This window comes from Pavona decussata, unplaced genomic scaffold (genome assembly GCF_977016875.1).
Source record: "Pavona decussata unplaced genomic scaffold, jaPavDecu1.1 SCAFFOLD_156, whole genome shotgun sequence".
Lineage (NCBI taxonomy): Eukaryota > Metazoa > Cnidaria > Anthozoa > Scleractinia > Agariciidae > Pavona > Pavona decussata.
In genome coordinates, this window is record NW_028145568.1 from 2,863,838 (window position 1) to 2,885,348 (window position 21,511).

General features: G+C 36.7%; 1 protein-coding gene across 2 annotated transcripts in view; it reads right to left on the reverse strand.

Moving 5' to 3' along the window:
• LOC146465289 (uncharacterized) overlaps positions 1–21,511 on the reverse strand; it is a 38,939-nt gene that overhangs the window by 8,710 nt on the left and 8,718 nt on the right. For both annotated transcript variants that reach the window (XM_085128631.1, XM_085128632.1), the window contains 14 exons: positions 20,370–20,520; positions 19,330–19,362; positions 18,906–18,938; positions 18,356–18,403; positions 16,912–17,031; positions 14,900–15,025; positions 13,448–13,576; positions 12,844–12,972; positions 11,429–11,554; positions 8,824–8,946; positions 7,000–7,134; positions 5,057–5,251; positions 2,886–3,080; positions 720–968 (listed from right to left, as the gene is read on the reverse strand). In XM_085128631.1, coding sequence (XP_084984757.1) covers positions 720–968; positions 2,886–3,080; positions 5,057–5,251; positions 7,000–7,134; positions 8,824–8,946; positions 11,429–11,554; positions 12,844–12,972; positions 13,448–13,576; positions 14,900–15,025; positions 16,912–17,031; positions 18,356–18,403; positions 18,906–18,938; positions 19,330–19,362; positions 20,370–20,520 — 1,792 coding nt within the window. The remainder of the gene's footprint in view (positions 1–719; positions 969–2,885; positions 3,081–5,056; positions 5,252–6,999; positions 7,135–8,823; positions 8,947–11,428; positions 11,555–12,843; positions 12,973–13,447; positions 13,577–14,899; positions 15,026–16,911; positions 17,032–18,355; positions 18,404–18,905; positions 18,939–19,329; positions 19,363–20,369; positions 20,521–21,511) is intronic.

The window sequence follows — 21,511 nt, forward strand, 5'->3', positions numbered from 1 at the left end:
AAAGGAATCGACCCTAAAATGGTTTTCAAAGATACTAGGTGATATATGATATATGATTGGTGTTTTAATTCCCTTCACCTATATTATACCTTCGGTTTGTATTAAAGGTACGTTGTAAAAGTTAACACTTGACAGTAGCTTCCTTTGATAGTATTTGCATAAAATCTTTGAATAAAACCAAACACGGTCTTCGCCACCGACCAAACATATGCCAAAGTTCGTTCAGCAAGGAGGAAGCAAGTCCGTTAGCAGGTCAAAATGACTTTAGATATTTCTCTATTACAGTTCGCGTCCATTTAGCGACCCCGATCAATCTTCCGCCTTGCACTTGCATTGACTTACCCCCGTAGGCTGCCCTTGATTACGCAAAATATTTCGATCAGCAAGAAGCATTGGCAGCGAAACGAAACAAATTATAAAGCAATTTATGACAGTATATACACACATCATTTAACTATCGCACCAATAACCTGGATTACAATTCAAATGCACTTGTCTATTCGTTATGGACCAAAAAGACGTAGTGACCGTGTTATTGTGTAAAGTATGTAAGTGTTAGTAATTCAATATTTTGCGGTACAAGTAACTTTGCTGATTCTGCTATTTGCAACGCCATTGTGTTAAATACAATTCCCCCCCCCCCCTCCAAAAAATAAATAAATAAATAAATAAATAAATAAATAAATAAATAAATAAATAAATAAATAAAAACTAAATACCTTTAACATAAATGGTTACTTGACACTGTGCTGTAACCCCATTTGGATTCGTCGCCGTATACGTCAAACTCGTTTCTCCCGATGGGAAGGTTTTATTGGTGTTGTATCGCTCCGGTGTGATTTTTATTCTCTCTGCCGGTTGATTGGATTGAGGGTCCCCGAGTAAAGCAGAGACATCAGCCGTATTGGCGCCGGGAGAAAGGTTGACAGACACGCTACTTGGGCACGTGATCCAAGGATTAGCAAAAACTAAAAAGAAATTTCAAAATTAGTTAATAGCGGGATTTTTTTTTAAAGGCAGTCCTGACTGAAATGTTTGTGAAAGCAGAATTGTTCCGGGATGCAAAAAGGTGAAGTCTAGAGAATAGACATTAGGAACTTCGCTTACGGCGAACGGCAAACGGCGGAAATGACCACGTGACCATGTTTATCCTCTATTTGCCACTCACTGTTTTCAGTTTCTCAATAAAATTAAGTAGTTTTGCGTTACTGAGCACGAAAGGCCAGAATTGTTTTGCACTTTTCTCATCATGAACTCGTTTTTTCAAGAAAACATAAACGCGAAAAAATATTTTCAAAACGTATTGAAAATAATAATAAAAAAGTGTAAAGTGTGAGTGTAAGTGCGAATCTGACATTTGCCGTTTGCCGTAAACGCGATTCTTAACCTCTCTAATGAGTCTAGCGAATCACGAACGCCAGGTTTAAACCCTGTTAGTGTCGATTTAATGAGAATTAGAGCTAATTAGTTCTAATTAGTTACTAATTAGAGCGAATGAGTTCTACGTGACGCATTTCCATCATGTCGATAACAGATAGGGGCAAAGAAGAAAACAGTACAGCAAGGTGCATGTACCGGGTTAGACTAGCATTTTATCCCATCGAAAAAAGGCATAAAAGGAGAATATACACGTCCATGGTTTATTCAAAGTGCAATATGTACAATATACATTGATATATTAATGAAATGAAGGCTTTTTTATTTTGCATTCTTAATTGTATATGTCAATAAGATTAAGTTTTCATTTTTATTTTTAAATACCGCATTTTTAAGTGAGCGGCGTGTTATACTGTTGATACTGTTGTCATTGGCATAAAGTAAATTAATTTTTAACAGCTTCCCTTCCAGTCAAATTCATTCCTTGAAGTGAAAGGTGGAGCAAAGGTCGTGAACATAAAACTTGCCCCCTTGTAATCATACATTGAATCGACAGAGAAATAATATTAGAATCAAGCGCAATTGTCAAAGAGGTGGCAACAGCAGCCCCATAGCCATGCAGACGCTTTTGACTGATATAAGAGAATCTTTGCTACATCATTGTTTTCGTTTTTCCCCAATAGGATATATATCTATGTAATATCAAACAGTTAACTACCAGCAAAATATATGTCACTTAATTTTAGGTGGTGATTAATAGTCGGGTGTTATGTTAAAATTTCTCGACCGAGGTCAGTAGCTTCTTTGTCTTCTGGGGCAGGCGGATACGCTTACCCTCATTACTTCACAAGTATGAGAGCTAAGAAAATGAGACTGGGAGGACTCATAGTACGATTAAAGTTGTCGCCTTTGATTTCCAGAGCAGCAAGTGATTTGGTCAAATGACGGGAATTACGTGAGGATCTCAAAATGGCGGCCATCTTGGATCCATCATCTTGGATTTCTTGATTTTCCCCCAAAACCTCATAAACTACCAAAACCGACCAAAAAGTACTCAAAATGGGAAAAACAAGAAAGAAAATGATATGAAAATCATGAATTTCACCTTGAAAATTGATTATAGCAAGTTAAAAACAGAGATATTCCGAAATCCTAAGTTAGCCTCTCAGTCAAACATTAGTAGTCGAATCCCTGTCAAGATAGGGTTGATGGTCCATTGTTCCAAATTATTTAACCCAGTGTGGAGCATTTTTTAAGCTCCTACGATATGCGGAGTGCATGTCTTTGTAGCTTAAGCATTGCAGTTTATACTTAGGTGCTAATGAGGTGAGAAATGTAAACAAAGCTCCCTCTATTAAGTTATCATATTATTCATATTATATATTTCCAGGCCTATTGAATGAAGCAATTGATATCAAATTGATGGCATTTTTAAAATTTGGACAAATTATTGCTAAAGAGGAAACAAGGCAGCATCGAGGAAAGTGCTGTAATTGAGAGGAATTTACCTTGTTGGCATGTTGGCTCCTCTTGACTGTCCCATTGGCCACTGCTTAGGCATCGTTTCTGCGATACTCCTGATATCGTATAGCCACTATTGCAGTAATAATAACATGACTCTTGGAAATAGTTCCCAACGGTTTTGCAGGTGTCTGGGATGATTTTGCCATTAGTAGGGGCAGTGAGATTTGGGCAGCTCACTCCTGTTATGGAAAGTTGACAGAAACGGTTAAAACCTTCTCATTATTTGGCACATTTTTATTTAAGGGATACGAATTCTTCCCAAAACTTGGCAAGCATCGGTATCCTTTAGTATTAATCTAGCCGCAGTCGAAGAGAGCGAATACCTTTTTCCATTGGATAAATTACTATCCGTGGATGAATATGTACTCCAACTAGTGCATTCTTTCCACTGGTTATCGACTTATCCGCTGAATAAACTAAAGTTATCTTTGATGTGTCAAGGTTTAGACGTATACCCTGTAAACTACGAATAACAAGTATATAGCCAACCCTTTAATAAATAGAACTTGTTCCTTCCAGGAGCTCGCATTTACTCAGATCACTGACAGCCTCTAAGTCTAGTCTCTACTGCAAGTACTGTTTTGTACTGTTTTTTTTTTTGTTTCACTGATGGTTCTGTGGTACCAATAATCATTTATGCACTTGAGTAAAGAAAGGGAATGAAGAGGTAAAGTGCCCGTGCATTATTATTATTATTATTATTATTATTGTTATTGCGAAAAAATGTTTCGATTTGCAGGAAACGTTATTGTTTACATTTTTTAAAAAAACTCGGTATATTTTTGTGTTGAACCGGTACCGCTGACCAGGAAGGACGACGGACGTCATGTAAAATAGATTCAAAAACCAGCGCTAGAGTGGTCCAAACGAAGTGAAAGGAAAATGGTGAGTGCTGGTCAGTCTTCGTGTTATATCTGCAATGTCATTGGCTGAAGAGAGTTAAGACAGCTAAGACGAAGTTGAAGTAGCGTGTTCCCTAATCTATATTACAGCTCCGAAAAGAACAAAAGAAGGCTGAATTAAGTGTGAGCCAAAATGGCGGCAAATTTGAGAGTTTTCGTAAATTAATAAAAAAACAAACAAACAAACACACTTTTTATCCAAATGGCGAATTTTTTTAGTTTTGCAGAACTTCTTTGTGTACCGTTTTAATTCAGATGAGAAGATAAAAAAAAAAAAAAAAAATCATGGAAACTTTATTATTTTTGCAACAGGGGAAACCACAATGTGGGACTATGCCTTCTAATACAGATGTATTATTGCAGAGTTTATGACTTTGCAGGAAAACCAAGGGCTATTGAAAATCAGAACGAAAATTTAGGATAACCACCGTTTTTTAGATATAATTAAGCAACAATAATCTAAAAAAGCTTTAACATACATAACAATACATTATTTTTTTTCAAATTTAATTTTGATACCTCCGAAGAATGAGAGTGGCTACCTCCAAATTTTCTTTTCGGATTTCAATAGCCCTTGCTAAAATCTATTTCTGCAAAAATACCTTTGAATTATTAGGCACCTATTAAGAAATCAGGATTTGTCAGACAATCCCGAAATACGCAGCACGCAGTCGCAGTAGCAATAGGAGGCACCACCCTTAAATTTCCTGATCGAAAGTCAGATGCATTAAACACGTGAACTGGACAACAGCGCTTGCAAAAATTGTTTATTCATATTGCTCTCATGCTTATTTGACACCGGATTTAAACAGGAAGTTCCGGTATAAAAGGGGCCTGGCCAGGCCATTCTAACCTTCAGTTGTCAATCAACCATCGGGGCGTAAACAACTGACAAACAACATGTGCCTTTTTCTTAGGCTTTTATGTACTGATAAAATCGGCTTAGTTTTCATAATAATCCTTGTTAAACATATTAGAACTTGATATCCGTTATATTGCTGTCGTGATATTATAATATTTTGAGGCATATTTTCCAGAGGACTTTTGAGGCAACAACTTGCCACCGACTGAACAGCGTCGAAATTAGCATCTCACGCCCACAAAGGTGTAAAATGCAGGAGGGGCTTACCCTTTTATAGCGGAACTTCTTGTTTAAAGCACTACCGTTCTCCTACGTTAGTAAAACTTAAAAATTAACAGAGTTTTAATCTTTGACTTAACTAAGCTAAACCCTGTGAATTGTAACTACTTACTGTCGCAGTTGATTATAGAAGCATTCCAACTTCCAGTAGACAGGCACAATAACGTGTTCTCATCACTGGGCAACTTATAGCCATCTTGGCAGCTAAATGTGCACTCATCGCCAACAACGCTGGCTTGATCTTGTAGGCAGGTGTTCGGGGAGACGTTGGTGCCAGTTGTTTCAATCAGTTTTGGGCAGGTCTTAACTAAAACAATCCATTATTAACACATTATCGATTATTTATAACCATCCCCTTAGAAGAACATCCATTTAAGGCGATAAGCATATCTCACATTGCAATTAATGAAAAACATTTGGACTAGAATTTTGGGTCATGTTGTGAAATATGACCAAAATAATTTACCTGAGCTAGAGACTTAGAATAAAACTTTAAAGCAATTATGTTGACTCAACACATGAGGAATAGAGATAATACGAAGAGAATTGTCCTGATATTTACAACCAAAATAATATTTCTAGCATTGCGGTCGTCATAACTGAAATATTCTACAGGCATTGGAATTTGTTTTATACAATTCACGTACAATTGGAATGCGCAAGATTCTGTGATTTTGCCTGACAAGCACGATCGGCTTCAATAACATTCCTGGAAAAGTGTGTGTCGAGGGAGTTCATAACAATGATGCTTTTGTGAACGTTGGAAATTACCATACGAGAAAAACATTAAATACCGCATACTAATAAGGAGGAGGTTTCATCGGATATAAACCACTGCACGTGATGTTTTATCGACCATTTGATAGGTCAATGGGTTTATGAATTATGAATAAGTTTTTGAATAACGGATAAGGGTTTAGTTTCTAAAGAAACTATAGTGTCCCAGTTGTCGGTGGGGAGAAGAGACGGACGTTTGGTTTCTGTCAACAGAGTTCAAAAGGTAATTTGGCCACCGTAAAGAGATTGGAGTGCTGACGTTTCGAGCGTTAACCCTTCGTTAGAGCGAATCTGTTCGCGATTACCTTATAAATTCTGTTGATAAAACCAAACATTGATACAGTTATAAAGGGTTTTACAGAGTAAAGTAACACCGATAACTAGGTGCACGTTACGTTGCACATTCTGTGGTATCTGAACTCTCGAAACTTTAATTTGAACTCTCGTATGATCTAAAAGTGTTTGGTACCTCGTCGCGGATATTTGGAAGTCGTCAAAAGTGTTCATGGGTTTTCAGAAAATGGCCTCAAGCACTCAAATTACTGGACAATCTTCCGATCTTTTTATTTTTAGAAAACATCCCAAACGCTGTAATGATGAACCTTACAACATGCTCTGAAAGTTGTTTGTGGCCATGAGAAAAAATTCCAAAAAACGAGAAAAAAAATCCAAAAACGACTAAAACACGTTCGCGAAATAAGACAAATTGAGGAAAATCTTCTTTAGATTTCTACTCTTTCCAAGTCACTTACAACTTGAGTGAAATTTTCATGACGGAGACATATATTTTATAGTCATGAGTTAAACTAGTATGAGATTGTTTCCTGTGGTGTACCGGCAATATTTTCCTGGTGCTGGCTTGATTTTGCTTAGACTAAACTCTCGAATACCAGCCACTCAGTGGATTTTTAACAAATATTCCACGAGCGCGCGTCGGATATGAGATGATAGATAGCCAACGAGCCGCGTAACGCCGATTTGGCTATAATCATCCCATATCCAACAAGCGTGAGTGGAATAATTGTTTTATTGAAAACAATCAAGAAATATTGCTAGATTTTGCTGATTTAGCTTTGCAAGATAAATAAGAAGACAATTTAATGGTCTCTAGTATTCGGGCATGGTATAATGGCTCACATACCATGGCCGCTGAGCCAATCGTTCGAATTGCATTATACCTTGATCCAGTTTTTAATAATTAGTGGTATAAAGCTGAAGGGCACTGCCCTTGTGTAATTTAACCTGAAAGGTTTTGCTTAAGTTACAATGTTTCTGTACCTTTGCACTTGTATTTTTCATTCGCTATTGGTAAATATCCAGCATTACACGTACACTCGTACCCCGGTTCATTGTTTTTGCAAGTAGTGCTTTTTGCGTCACACTGGTTTGAGCCATCCGCACATTCATCAATATCTAAAGAGAAAAAAGAAATTATCAAGAAAGAGGCCTTTATTTTGTTCTCGCTTTGGGAGCTGATTGGGAAGAAACGAAGCATGGCAGCCGTCTTTAATTTCGTCACTTGAACTTGGTAGACAGATTATTAGGCACAGAATTGATAAATGTTAACACTTATTTACAATAAATTTGTGCCTCTAAAGTGAATCTATACAAATTAAAAATATCACACATTAAAACAGTAAAAAACAGGTGTAGAGTTAATCTATAACACTTAAAAATAGCAACAGCAATTATAAACAGGTTAAAAAACAATATAATACATAACATATCACTGAAATCTACATGCGTCGGACCATTAATTTGTAGAAAAAAATAAAAATAAAAAAGACTTCGAAAAAAAAGACCTCTACCATTATTTTAAAAACCTTTTTAAGGCTGAGGTAATGGGCAAAAGTTTTGGGATACGCTAAGAACATAACTTGCTTAAAGTTTAAATACAAACGTCTAATAAAATGGCTGCCCAATTTGCTTCTCGTTCTGAAACACTTTTTATAGGTTTCCTGGACATAGCCGCATTGATTTAAGGAAGTATTACACCATCCAACTTTAGACTATTTTAAACACGGAACCGCATTATAAAAGGAACCTTAGCCTGGCCAAGCCACCGGTCATTTCATTGTACACACTGAGCTGTGAACATCGTAGGATTCGTGCGGCATGATATAATAATAAAAATGACGGAATAAATTTAAAATTCGTATGCGTATTTACCTCGTGATTTTCTTATTTGTTTTTGCGGCTCAGTTACAACATATTTTGTCCAAGATATTCTTTTAACAGCTAAGATTATTTTTTCAAGACTCGTTTGACTTTATTTTTTGAAATATCGATTCCACAACATTTACTTCCAACTTGCTCACTATGTCCGCCATCCCCCTTCATTGATGTGACGTTGAAGGTGTGACTGTATGACAATGCTTTCAGGTTCAAATGGCCGAAAAAAAAGTTTCAATGTCAGCCTGGTGTTTGTGATTGCACGACCATTGTGGTCACAACGCCTTCATTATGAAATGGTAGGTTTCAATACCAAGCGATTATATTAACGTGGTAGTTTTTTGCACGTTGTTTTTTGGGAAACCGGCTTTAATTTAAAAATTTTTAGGAGAGAAAGCAAACAGATCCATTAGCAGCAAACAGAATCATTAACGCCCTATTCTCTTTCTCAGGCTAAGGAGAGAAAACGTTAATAATAATAATAATAATAATAATAATAATAATAATAATAATAATAATAATAATAATAATAATAATATTAATATTTTTTTAAATAATAATAATAAAATCTTTATTACAAAACCTCAATTAAAATCCTATTAACAATCAACCTGCTGTTACAAAAAATCCAATTAATTCATCAAGACTCTATTCATTCTCAAATTCTAAAAAATAGAAGTAACTTAACCTTGCTTGGAATATGTTAACAAAGAGTCATAAATAATAATAATAATAATAATAATAATAATAATAATAATTATAATAATAATAATAATAATAATAATGATGATGATGATGATGATGATGATGATGATGATGATGATGATGATGATGATGATGAGGATGATATTAATAATAAAAACCAGAAGGAAAGTAACATGTTTACTGTCTACATAGTACATAAAGGTATAAGATAATTATGCTGTTCACCTTCACAAGTCAGTTTGTCGGGCTTAAGCTTATATCCGTCGTTACAGGAACAAAAGTAGCTACCATTGGTATTCGTACAGATGTCCTGGCATCCACCCTTAGCGAGTGAGCATTCATTTATATCTGTTGAATTTAATTATCAATACAAATTTAGGTGAATATGAATCATCGAGGTTTGAGCTCTCTAAATAACTGCTACCTTAGTTATAGCAGTGCGACTCTGGCAATGTCGTAAAAAGACAGATGTGTTATATTCACTCGTCCTAGTGGAAAGAGAAGGCAGGAAGTGCTCGAGTTAAGTTTGAACAATCAAACGTTTATTTTTAAGGCAAATACCACCAAGCGTCCTGACTTTTATGCAGCAATTTGGTACAAAAGTTCATTGTTCACGGGACGTAATGTTTCCTTGACAACGACATGTGGTAGCCATGCCGAGTTCTGTGAGATTTTGAGTTTTCTTACCTGAAAAAGTGAATTTTATCTTAAATCTTAGATTTTTATTCTATCTCAGTGATTATTTATTGGCTTTAATTTTTAAGGTTTTGGAGAAATCCAGAAATTTTAAGACGGCCGGTTGAAAATGGCTGCTATGTAAAACAAACGACGAAACTGTCCTAGTTTAATTATTCTGAGGGTATTTCTTTTGCCATCTATATCACATGGACCTTGTTTTTCAAGGTCTTGGTGCTTGCTGCGGAGGGTGGGGGGTGGGGAGCAGGGATTGAGGGCAAATAACTTCAACAGCATTAGAGCTATTACAGTGAGTTCGGAGAGTACAGATTATTAGAAAAATATTTCTTCGAGGTCCACAAAACGGGAACAGAATGAAACGTTTTAATTTGACGTGGTAGGTTCATTATTATTTCTAATCACCCTTCATTTTGTTATTTTCCAAAACCTCGGAAAACCATCAAAATTAAACCACTAATAATAAAAGCAAAAACAAACGCCGAGAACTGATATAAATACTGTAGCATTAAAGTAAACAAAGAAGAAAACTTTTCTCTCAAAGGTTAAGCTAAAACATGATGTTTTATGGAAATATCAAGTCACGTGATCAGTGTCATTTTGCCTATGATATTGTGAGACAACTCGAGTGCTTACTTTTCCACACCCCATGCTAAGGCACTGTGCAATAATTACCTGGATGGAGGGGTTGGGAAATGGGTAACATACAGCTCAAAATTAAGTTACACCCCCGTCTCACTAAGCAGAACTTAATTTTAACCTCACCCGTCACCTACTGGTAATATTAAGGTCAAACTCCCCTCTCCCTTACTTCCCTAATTTATGTGTTGGATGTCTTCCTAGGTACAAAAAGTACTTCAAATGACAATAGAAATTTTTTTTGAGATGCAAGAACGAGGCAATTAAATTAAGAGAACGGGTAGAAATATTAAATAATAATAATAATAATAACAATAATAATAATAATAATAATAATAATAATAATAATAATAATAATATTATTTTTATTATTATTATTATTATTATTATTATTATTAATAATAATATTATTATTATTATTATTATTATTATTATTATCACAAATTTAATACAGATACTCTTCAATTTATAACTACAGAAATTAGGAAGAACATTGATAATTTTGTTCACGATATAGAGAGAGCGGTGATAAAATTTTCTGCCACTTTTCCAATAATGTTTACAGCAAAGTCTTCAAAATCTAGGAATTCAGTGCCAAAGCCAATAGGCGCAAGATTCATGCTGCAGCGGCGAGAAAGAAGAGAGCCTGTTTCATATTTTTGTTTTTGGGGTGCTCACCAATTGACAAACGAGTATGAACCAGTGATATATGGCATTCAGCAAGTGAAAGGAATTGTTGATTATGAAACTCTTTACATCTGCAAGAAGCAAAGCTTCCTTAAGAGTTCTTGTGAACTCAAGAAGCTTTGTTGAAGAATCTGAAAATGTGATTAAGGAGTTCCTGTCTGATTGAGCTTACGTTGGCTTACTATCTAAGTTCAATTTATTGCTATTAAATTCAACGGTTGGGTTTTCAATTCTTTTTAATTAAAATGACATGTAGGATTCTACATTGGCATCTTTCTTTTTCACTGAATAACATCATAGTACAACTTTCACAACGCTTAAGGGTTCCTGCTTCATCAAAACCTGGTGTCAATAAAGTAGCACTGTTTTAATACCTAACAGAGGTATTCCTTTCCCACTGCAGGACACATAGGAAGATAGAAAATAATCAGCCAGTTCAGAGATCTGAAAACACCTGGAGTTGATATTTTCCCAGTTTAATTCCAGTGTAAGTAAGTATAAATATCTACTAGCCCTTCTACCACTTTTCCAGTTTGTGAAAAAGAGTGAAAAAGTAATCCCCCCATGTATGTATTAAAATTTACATCCAATCCCCCTCTCTCTAGTTGTGATTTTCCTCTATTCCCCCCACCCCCTCCCTCTGGTTTCCCAACCCCTCCCCCTCCAGGCAATTATTACATAGTCCCTAAAATAGGGTTATGGAATGTTCGCTCTTACCAATTAAAAAAAAGGAATAATAAAAGTAAAACATCACCGAAATGATTCTTAAACCATATCAAGAGAAACAAACAAACAAAAATGAATTAGTTACCTTGGCAGATCTTTTCGGTTTCAGAGGCAGTCTTATACCCAGAAGGACAAGTGCAGATAGCAGTACCATTCAGGTTCTGACAAGTGTGACTACATCCATAGTTATTATTTTTGCATTCGTCGATATCTGGATAGAAAAAGTAAATATATCAATATGAGATTGACCACATGGAATTTTAGTCAAGCAGCGACTTAAATAGTCATATTTTGGAACTGCTGGCTCTAGGTGAAATATAGAATAAACAAAAGCACTATTTAACAAGGTTCGACACTGAAAAATTATCAAGTATCTTCCTTTAACGTTCATAGTACACCGGTGTTCAAGGGCAAATGTCCTTAAAAAATCTTGAGACTTTCTTGTAGGTACCCTCAGGTATAATAGATGATTTGTGTAGCTTTAGTTTCCCATTTCTGCCACTTGCTCTTTGTTCCTATTATTGTTTGCTGCTTATTCTTTCATTCTTTCGTCCGTGGAAAAAAGTTCACCAAAATTGTATGATAATTAAGATCACATTTCCAAACCTCCTTCACGGTAGTGATTTCCTTTGTTTTCTCTTTATGAATTATTAAAGAGTTTGAGAACGTGAAATCAAAAATGCTGGGGCGAGGGAGATTTTAAATATATTGTTCTATGTTGAGGACAAGGTTTTTGTTGGTTACCGTGGTAGATAGATTAATAATAAAGTGTATTGCAGTTTGTCTCACGATGAAGTCACTTGAGATGTAGATCGCAACGTTTCGACTTCTTACAGCCAATCTTCTTCAGGCGATGGGGTCAACATTTATATCACTGAGGCACCATTTATATCACTGAGATCGGCTGTGATTGGTGCATTTCGATCCTCCATTGTTCCAACCTCTCACTGGAACAATGGAACACTGGATGATCGAAATGCGCCAAGCACAAGAAATGGTGCCACGTAACAGTCGAAACGTCGCGATCTACATCTCAAGTGACTACATCATGATACAAACAAAATAGACTTTATTGGGTTTGACGAAGAAGAACGCATTCATTAGAGTTAAGGTTGTATGGGACAATCAAAGATCGAACGCGTTTGGCATCCCCCGAATATTTTGCTGGGGTGGATGACATCATCACCAACTTGGCAAAGGAGCCAGATGTTGGGATCGAGATCATCGAGCGTACTCCTTGATCTTTGATTATTTCTAATTTTAAAGCTTTTTTAAATTCCTGTTGCTAAATTCTCTCTAAAAATGCGTGGTTTCCCCCAATTTTCCTCTTGGAATTTAATAACCCTTGCTAAGCACTGCTTTTTCCGAACAGCCATAATCTGTGCAAAAATACCTCAGTATTAGTAGGCACTGTCCATGACTGCAATGTATTTCAGGAATAGGGGTTTCATGATAAATCATCGAGGCTTGTTTGATGATTGAAAATAAATATTATTTCACCTTTGCACTGGAACTGTGTGTGTGGTTCAAATCCATTGCGGCAGTTGCACTCATAACTTCCAACGTTATTAACACAGACTGTCGAGAACGTGTCACATTCATCGGTCTGTCTTGAACATTCATCAATATCTGCCAATTATAACAAATCCAAAATTAACAGAAATAATGCACAATTATTGACTGCGTGGAAGGGACGCACTGGGAACATTCTCATGTGGCCTGACTTGACTCAGTACGCTCGCACAGTGTTTGTCAGCCATCATAAGAACAAATCAAAAGTTTCAAAGTTTGATCCTCCGAAGTAAATTGCAGTTCGCACGCAGAATAGTAGTGTGATAGCGCACATTTTGAAATACATTGCGAAGAATTCTAAAATAACATAACCCCAAGAGACGTACGGTCAAACTGACTACGTGTAGAAACTAGGTTTTTTGTCCCGTCATTATATAACATTTGGACTATCCCGGCATCTAAGCAAAATATAACGCTCATATACACGATTTTGCTATTTTTAAGATGTGGTTTGTGGGTGTCTGGATTTCTTTTTGAACACAAAAACAACATTTAGCAGCAAAAGATCACACGATCGCGCGTTAAAACTTACCTTTGCAATTTAATGCATTGTGTCTTTCATATCCAGAGAGACAAGGACACCAGTAGCTTCCTATCGTGTTATTACAGCTGGTAGTGCCCTTGTTGCAGCTGTCTAGTTTTTCCGCACATTCATCGATGTCTAAATAAATTGGAAGGAACAGTATAAACATCTTCCACGACTATCGGAGGTCGCATTATCTTTAAAATATTCTTACATTAACGTCAGAGACTTCAGAGGCTATATTGAAAGCTCGGTCATAAATGAAACCAGTTTACTGGCGACACCTAGTAAGCAAAGTCTGTTCGTCTTAACTTGAAGTCCCCTTGATAAGACGCTCGGTGGCCACGGAAGCGTTTTAGGGTCTTTTAGGAAAGTTTTCAGCCATGCACATTTGGAAAAATCATGCATACAGAAGAAACTTTTTCGTTCCTAATGTCCCGTCTAAAGAGCGCTATATAATATATAGGCTGCTCAGATCCAATTGGTTCAAGTCGTCCGCCCCAAGACCGCCTGTTTCCACCGGCGGTGTGGATGACCTTCCTCTCGTCAAGGATGCATTTAATTCATGTGTTAGGGTTGTTGGCCAACCTATAAAACCATCCAGGAAGAAGTTTCTTATCATCACACCAGTTTCATCTATTCCATGTCAAAGTCTGCTTACGACACCTGATGAGTAACTGAATACGATGGCCTTAATTTTTTCGGTTACCTTTCACTACATTAATATTTGCAGTCATAAGGGACCTGAAGGGAACAAAACGGCTAGGACAGCAACAAAATCCGTTAAAAAGTGACAGTCCAACTCGATTCAACTCATTTAGATTGCAAAACGTTGCTTAAAGAGCTGAATCCTTACAGATGTTCAAACTCAGAGATAGAGAAAAAAATTATACCGACATCTGAGTTCTCGTCAAACTTTAAATGTGGTGATTTTTTTCTTCACTTTTTTCGTTTGACCGAGAACGGTAGAGAACTGTGCCAAAATCTAAACGTAAGTGCAATTCTTTTGCCGGTTTGTTCACAAAATCCTCTTCGTTTACGTCTTTCTTATTTGCTTTGCCTATTTGGCTGCTTGCACCGAAACGTTATTAGTTTAGCACTGGCGTGACATAAGATCGATTTTCAATTGAGTTTTTTAAAACAAAAGCCAAAGTAGTTACTCTGGTTAGTCGCAACAGACGCGAAAATGTAACGAACCAATCAGAAATGAAAGCAAATACGTGTAGCCGGCTCGACGAGTCATGCTTGGATATATATATATTTTTTTTTTGCTTCCAATTTCTTTAGAGAGTGGCGCGTGTTTTGCTAACTAATCGCATATCACAGCATGGCAAAATCAAACCATGGCAACCTTGTGAGCACCAACCACCCAGCGCTAACGCGAAATTATTTTCGAGACTCAGTTGAAAACTGCTCTAAAATATCAATGGACATTTTACGCAGACTGTTACAATTTGTTACCTTCACAGGTCTTTTGATCATTTCCAAGTCTGTACCCGTCGTTCATGCATTCACACGAGTAACTGCCGGGGCTGTTTTTACAAACTTGGTTACATCCACCGTTATTTACATCGCATTCGTTATCATCTTGAAGGAATGAAACCAAAAGATGTTGATTAATGTGGCTTCTTGAACGAAAAAGAAACAACGTTGACCATGATCATTTCGTATGTTAAGAAATAAAATAGACTTTAGAGTTTTAATAATCGATATTTATTTAACAAAGCTTTTCACTTGATTACTTAATTATTATTATGTTTATTATTAGATATTAGAAAGGAGAATCCGTGAAAATATAATTCAATGCCAGTTAAACAAGAAGATAACCTTCGCAGGGACAAGCTTGCTGAGAGAAGAAGCAAATAGCATTCGTTTCCTTTCCGAGCAGGGACCGAGGAGCGTTTTTCCAATCGGTGGAAAAGGGGGGAGGGGGGGGGGGGGGGGGAGGGGGCTACTTCACAGCCCCTTCTGTTTGAGGGACGTTGAGTTTCAGTGGCATGCTACCGCGGTAAACGTTTCAAAAGATTGCATTCAGATGGCTGAAAATGCATATCAATAGGTTATTGAAGTGAACTGAACTATAAGAAGACGACAAACACAATGAACATGGCAGCAATTCAAATGACAGATCTGACTCGGTTAATGTTTTTCCACGCGGTTTTCATTTCGTTGGGAAAACCCATTCGCCACATCGACAAGTCGAATCTTATATTGCCTTACGTGTGTGCTATATTGCCACATGATTAAACCTTTGTTAATTTATGTTTGCTCGCAACCATATTTTCACTCTTCCTTCCATCGAGAATGACTACCTTTCTCCGAGTTGCCCTTTTAGCTCTAACCATGCGTCTCTCGTGAACGGCACGCTTCTTTTAACCATTTTCAAAAAAATATCGGAAAAGCAGTTAATGGCGGCATCCTTTAAAAGTTTGAGTTGCGAATAACCAGTTTTTAAATCGTCAGGAGTAGTTCAGAAGCCTATCAAAATAATCTCCAAATTGAAATGTGCTCCAAAACTTTGTTGTTCAAAACGTTTTTGGATAGCTGACACATTAAATCTAGTGCCTCAACTAGATTCTTCGATATATTTCCTAAGGAGTCACAGGGAATGAAGATGTCCCAGTTCCAACCCCAAAACTTGATACTTAAGGTTCTGTGATGGAAGCTTGAATTTTTTTTTTTTTTTTTGCGCAGGACTGTTTGATAGAAAGTTGCAAAAAATGCATCGTTGCTAATCGAGATGAGCACATCCTTCTTCATTTTGGCGTCACGTTGCCCACCAGCTTCTGACATGCTGACTTTCTGCAACGTCTCCGATAGTTTGTCTGTATGGGGAAACTTCTCTGACCCGGATTTAATCCAAAGAAAAAGTCAAACTTTTTTAGTTGCGCTTGGCACCTAACAATTCTACCTCGAATATCTGATTCTAGTCTTGTTTCAAGGCAACCATTCTATAGTGTTAATTTTTGAAAACAGATCACTCGCGAGAATTTGATACATTTGGAATTTTCTCTCCACTCTTTGGAAGCGTTTGTTCGCTTCTCGCGCTTGTCTCCTTTTACATTCCATACTTTCACGAGCTTCCGCGCTCTCGACGAGGAAACAATTGCTACGCAAACTAGGGCGTTGAATACCTTTAGTCTTGTTTTAAAGTGTCAGGGTCTATATTAAGATTCGGGGTACTCATTGGAGAGATGCAATTATTAAGCTCCTTCAAGCAAGTTTTGCAAATCTTGCTGTGGAGGAAATGTCGACGAGCAAAAGTTTGTTCAAAGTTCATAGTGGTAAAAAATAACGCACGGAAGCAATAGAGCGTTCAATTTCAGTGGCATATCTACATTTGCACATATCGAGCAAGATACAGCGCTCAATTCTACAATTTTATACGGAGAGATTCAATAGAATTGTTGGATTACTTCTGCTACCGTATTTTCAGGATATTCAATAAGAGAACTTATATTGAATTTCTTTACCTTTGCAGCTTTTTTTGTCAGGCTGTAGGGTGTATCCCTGGTTACAGCTACAGGTGTAACTGCCATTGTTGTTGTGACAGTTTTGATCGCATACACCCGGGTTGTCACACTCGTTGACATCTGCAGCATAATGCATAATAGGCAGTGTTAGTGACCAAGATGCCCTTGCCTATGTCTAAATGGTGGTACAGCATATTTTTGTGAGCCATGAATTTCGGTGTCAAATGTGCAATAGCTGATTTCTTCCTCGTAAAATGTGATTTTATGCAGTTTCCTCTGTTACTACAAGAGTTTAATATGTTGCGATTTTTTTTATTTCACGTAAAATGATAAATTGGATTTTATCTAAAGTGACCGAGTTTAACTCCATGACTCCTGTACTGTGTACCTTCCTTTTAATACCACCGTGTACAATGGCATGGATGTTTGCCATGTATGTATCTCTTTATGTTTCATGTTCCTTATCTGAAATTTCATGGCTGTTGGCAAAGTATTGCTTTGGGCGAGCTATGTTTTCTGGAAAGGGACACAAACAGAGAAACATCTCCCAGGAAAAATTTTGACCATGGATGTAGCCGTTTACCAAAATCAAGCACAGTAAGCTGGGAAAAACCAAATATGCCAAAAATTATAGAGACCTTCGGATTCTAGTACGAGTGCGACTACGAATACCAGTACTAAGTACTAAGAACAGATATAAGCTATAAAAAGTGTCTTAATGGGGGAGAGGTACCAATAATTAAAAGAAAAATCAAAACTTTTCGGGCTGATTCGACTTGTTCTGATGAAAAAAAGAAGAAGAAGAAGAAGAAGAAGAAGAAGAAGAAGAAGAAGAAGAAGAAGAAGAAGAAGAAGAAGAAGAAGAAGAAGAAGAAGAAGAAGAAGAAGTTATTTTAACTGCCTTCACCTTGTGGTACACTACACACCTACGCGACTCAAGATTTGCATTTGAAAAAAAAAAAAGAAATTGTAGTGATTCGCTCATGCAGATAAGTGTCGACGGTTTTGTGGCCAAGCCGAAATACCATATGTGGAAATAAGTGGTCTTCTATGAAATATTGAAATTTGTTGCTCGAAGTGATATTTTTGAGCTTGTTTACCAAGCAAATATCTTGTTACGAATGTTTGGTTTTATCAACAGAGTTGGCCACAGTACACTGAGAAATTCGAGTGCTGACGTTTCGAGCGTCAACCCTTCGTCAGAGCGAATCTTGCCAGTTTGGCTTTGAAAACAAAAAGGAACAGCTAGTTTTACGGCCTAGCTTCCACATGTCCCCTGTTGCTTAGTGGTAGATATGTAGTTCTCTAAGGTTATAAATAACAACATTCTAATAATGCATCATCATTTACGTATAGAGAGAATTGGTACATTCCATGCAGACATTACACCTATTGTTTTAACAACAAATAACCTAAACAATATGAATGAATCCGCAATACCTACCTATGCAAGTCTTTTTGTCCTGTGCTAATTGATATCCCGCTGGACAGGCTAAAATTAAAGCATACCAAGTTAATCGAATAAATAAATTGAGTTGTTGTTTGCTCATTCATAACGTTGGCCATTCATAACATTTGCTTCCAGCCGCCCCCACCAATACCCATTCATTTGAAGCAGTCGGAGATGCCAGATAATTGGTAACAGAAAATATGGGATAGTTGTGTCTGAAAAATGTTAATTCAACCCGGAAAAAAGAAAATTATATGCATTAGAAATACAATTGTTATGTTGTCTTTGTCTATTAAGCTATATGAATGCACTCTATACTACCAAAACTACGCTAATTGCTTTTTGTTTGCACTGATGCTAAACTGAATAATACCCTACTATTGTAGTAAAAAAAAAGTCACAAAGTTTGCTGGCAAACGTCCCCGCCACGGTCTAGATATGGATAATTTGCTAGTGGCAATATGTATTTTATTTATTTAGTACCCTGGAAGTGTTAATATTAAGGAAATGCATATATGAGAATAAAGAAAGAAAACATACATACTTGGAACAGAGGTTGTTGGTGGTGCTGTTGTCTCTTTAAAAAATTTGAAGAAAAAGAGAGAAAAAATAAATTAATCAAATAGCAGTCTTCTGCTCATCTGGGTAAGGGGCAGTCGTGGGTTTGGTTTAAGGAAAAGTGTATAACAACAAATATATAAACAAAAAATGCATATGCGGTTTGGTGATCTGCTGTATATTTGGGTCTGAAAAAAGAAGGGGAGAAAAAAACAAAGCAAATAGCGATAAAATGAAATAAAATAGCAATCTGCTTCAACATTTAAATTTATTGGCAAATGGTTTTCGTTAAAGATCAGTAGTCTAAGAAGGTTGATTTTAAGAATGTGCATCTAAAACAAACAACATAGCAAGGTCACGAAAAAAAGAAAACAAAAGAAAACAAAACAAACTCGACAGAAAATACATACGTTTTGTTGTGGTGGCTGGTGGTTGCGTTGGCTCTTTAAAATAAACAGGAAAGAAACGATGAGTAAAGCAAATGGCAATCTACCACTGGACGTAGCGAACGTAGATTTATCACTAACCTCCCTCTCTGCATCGCATCATCTCTCTTTTAGGGCTTGATTTTATAAGTGCAGTAATTAACCTCTACCTTCATTTATTTGTTAAACCCTGTGGGACGTTAAAGAACCCGCAAACTAATCGCAAAGAGTAGGGCATGGAGTTCCCAGTGTGCTGGTCTGGTCTTTGTGCTATTTCATGATTAGTAGTAATGTAAACCGCATTTGAATATATGCATATAGAAAATGCGGTGGATAAATACCATTACCATTACCATTACCATTAAATAAGGACGATATTATCGATAAGAAAATAGTTTCACTATCTCAGGCCACTCTTTATTTTGTCGTTAATGAATAATTGTCAGTTGCTAAACAAAAAACGGGGCGCTAAAAAATCTCACTACTTATTGTGATGAAGATTTACACCAATCAGTTGCAGTTTAAGAGAACAGCTACTCAAAAAGAACCTTGATGTTTTTTTTTTATTTTCGTCATATCTGTTACAAGAGAAATATTACTCCATTTATTAACAAAGGCATTTTTTTAGAGGAGCAGGTATGGCGCCGAAGAAAGCACTTGCCTCCCACCAATGTGGTCCAGGTTCGATTCCCGGACTCGGCAATATGTGGGTTGAGTTTGTTGTGGGTTCTTGTCCTTGCTCCGAGAGGATTTTCTCCTGGTACTCCGGTTCTCCCCTCTCCTCAAAAACCAACATCTCCAAATTTCAATTCGATCTGGATTATTGTCAAGCACTTTATCATGATCCCCTGGCTCGGGAGACTGCGCAAGCACTTCCCGCGTTATTGAAATTAAATTTGATTTATTTATTTGATGTTCCTCACACCCCTAAATATCTTCAATGCAACTTAATATAAAACCGGGTATTTTTCCATCCTCCTATCGCGATTCAAACTCTCATCCTAACAAAAGGTAAACTAACTTACCTACACACTCGTAGAGCTCAACACGCATGCAAATATTGATCTTATACTCCACTGGAAAGATTCGGATGTACCTCGCAAACAGAGGTCCGCCGTTAGCAGATGTCAGATCATTGTACACAATGGAGTTCCTGTCCATGTTTCCTGTGAATTTCTGTGATTTGAAGTACGATTTAGAATAATAAATATTGAAACCGGGAGCGAAATAGGAAACGACAAAGGCAACAGTTAGGTCAACTTCGAAGGCAATTGCAGTGTCATGACAAATATGACAACAATGACTGTATGACGATTATGATAACGATGACGACGAAACCTATCGTGATCATAGTGAGTGACAGTGGCAGTGTTAATGACATTAATGACAAAGACATCAACAGCAATAACAATAACAATAACAATGATAACGATAATAGTGATGATAATGCGTTTTAAAAGAAGACGAAAATCTGGAAAACTCGAAAACTATCAAAAACTATGTACGAAAAAAATCTGCCTTTGTAAAATAAAATAAAAATGATGATAAGAAATGCTTTTTAAGCAAGTGCGTTTGAGGTCAAAGAGAAGTTAAACCAATAACAAAAATCCAAATAACTCAGTGTTCTGTTCTTGCTTGTACAGAATGTGTAAATACAATTACACAAATTGAATCCTTTAGCTCGAGATCGAGTTTGAATACATATTTAGAAATTGTGTTAGTAGCATCAAGACTCGATTCGAGCTAAGGTATTTGAGTAATTGTAGTTTCTCATGATCATTCCTTATATTCAGATTTAGTGGACACCATCTCTCGCATAACACTGATCTGCTTAAAACACATTGTCCAGGTGTCACCTAAAATTCAGTCTTTATCGTTAGTTTTTATTTGTCTTCGCGTTGGTAAATCTCTGTTGAAAGCTAGTTAATAAGTTAGTTAGTTTCAAGAGCACACTTAACCCTGTATATACCCCGTTTTTGTTTCTTCTGGGGCTGGGGAGGGCGGGGGATGATTCCACCCCCACTCCATATAAAATCTATGGCAATGTGGCTTAAAGGAGAGATACTACGTCCAAAGATGTTTCCTTTGAGGTTTGAGAAGTGATAACGCCATATGACGTTGTAATGACATCATGATTGTCAAATGGCAGCCATCTTGGATCCGCTAT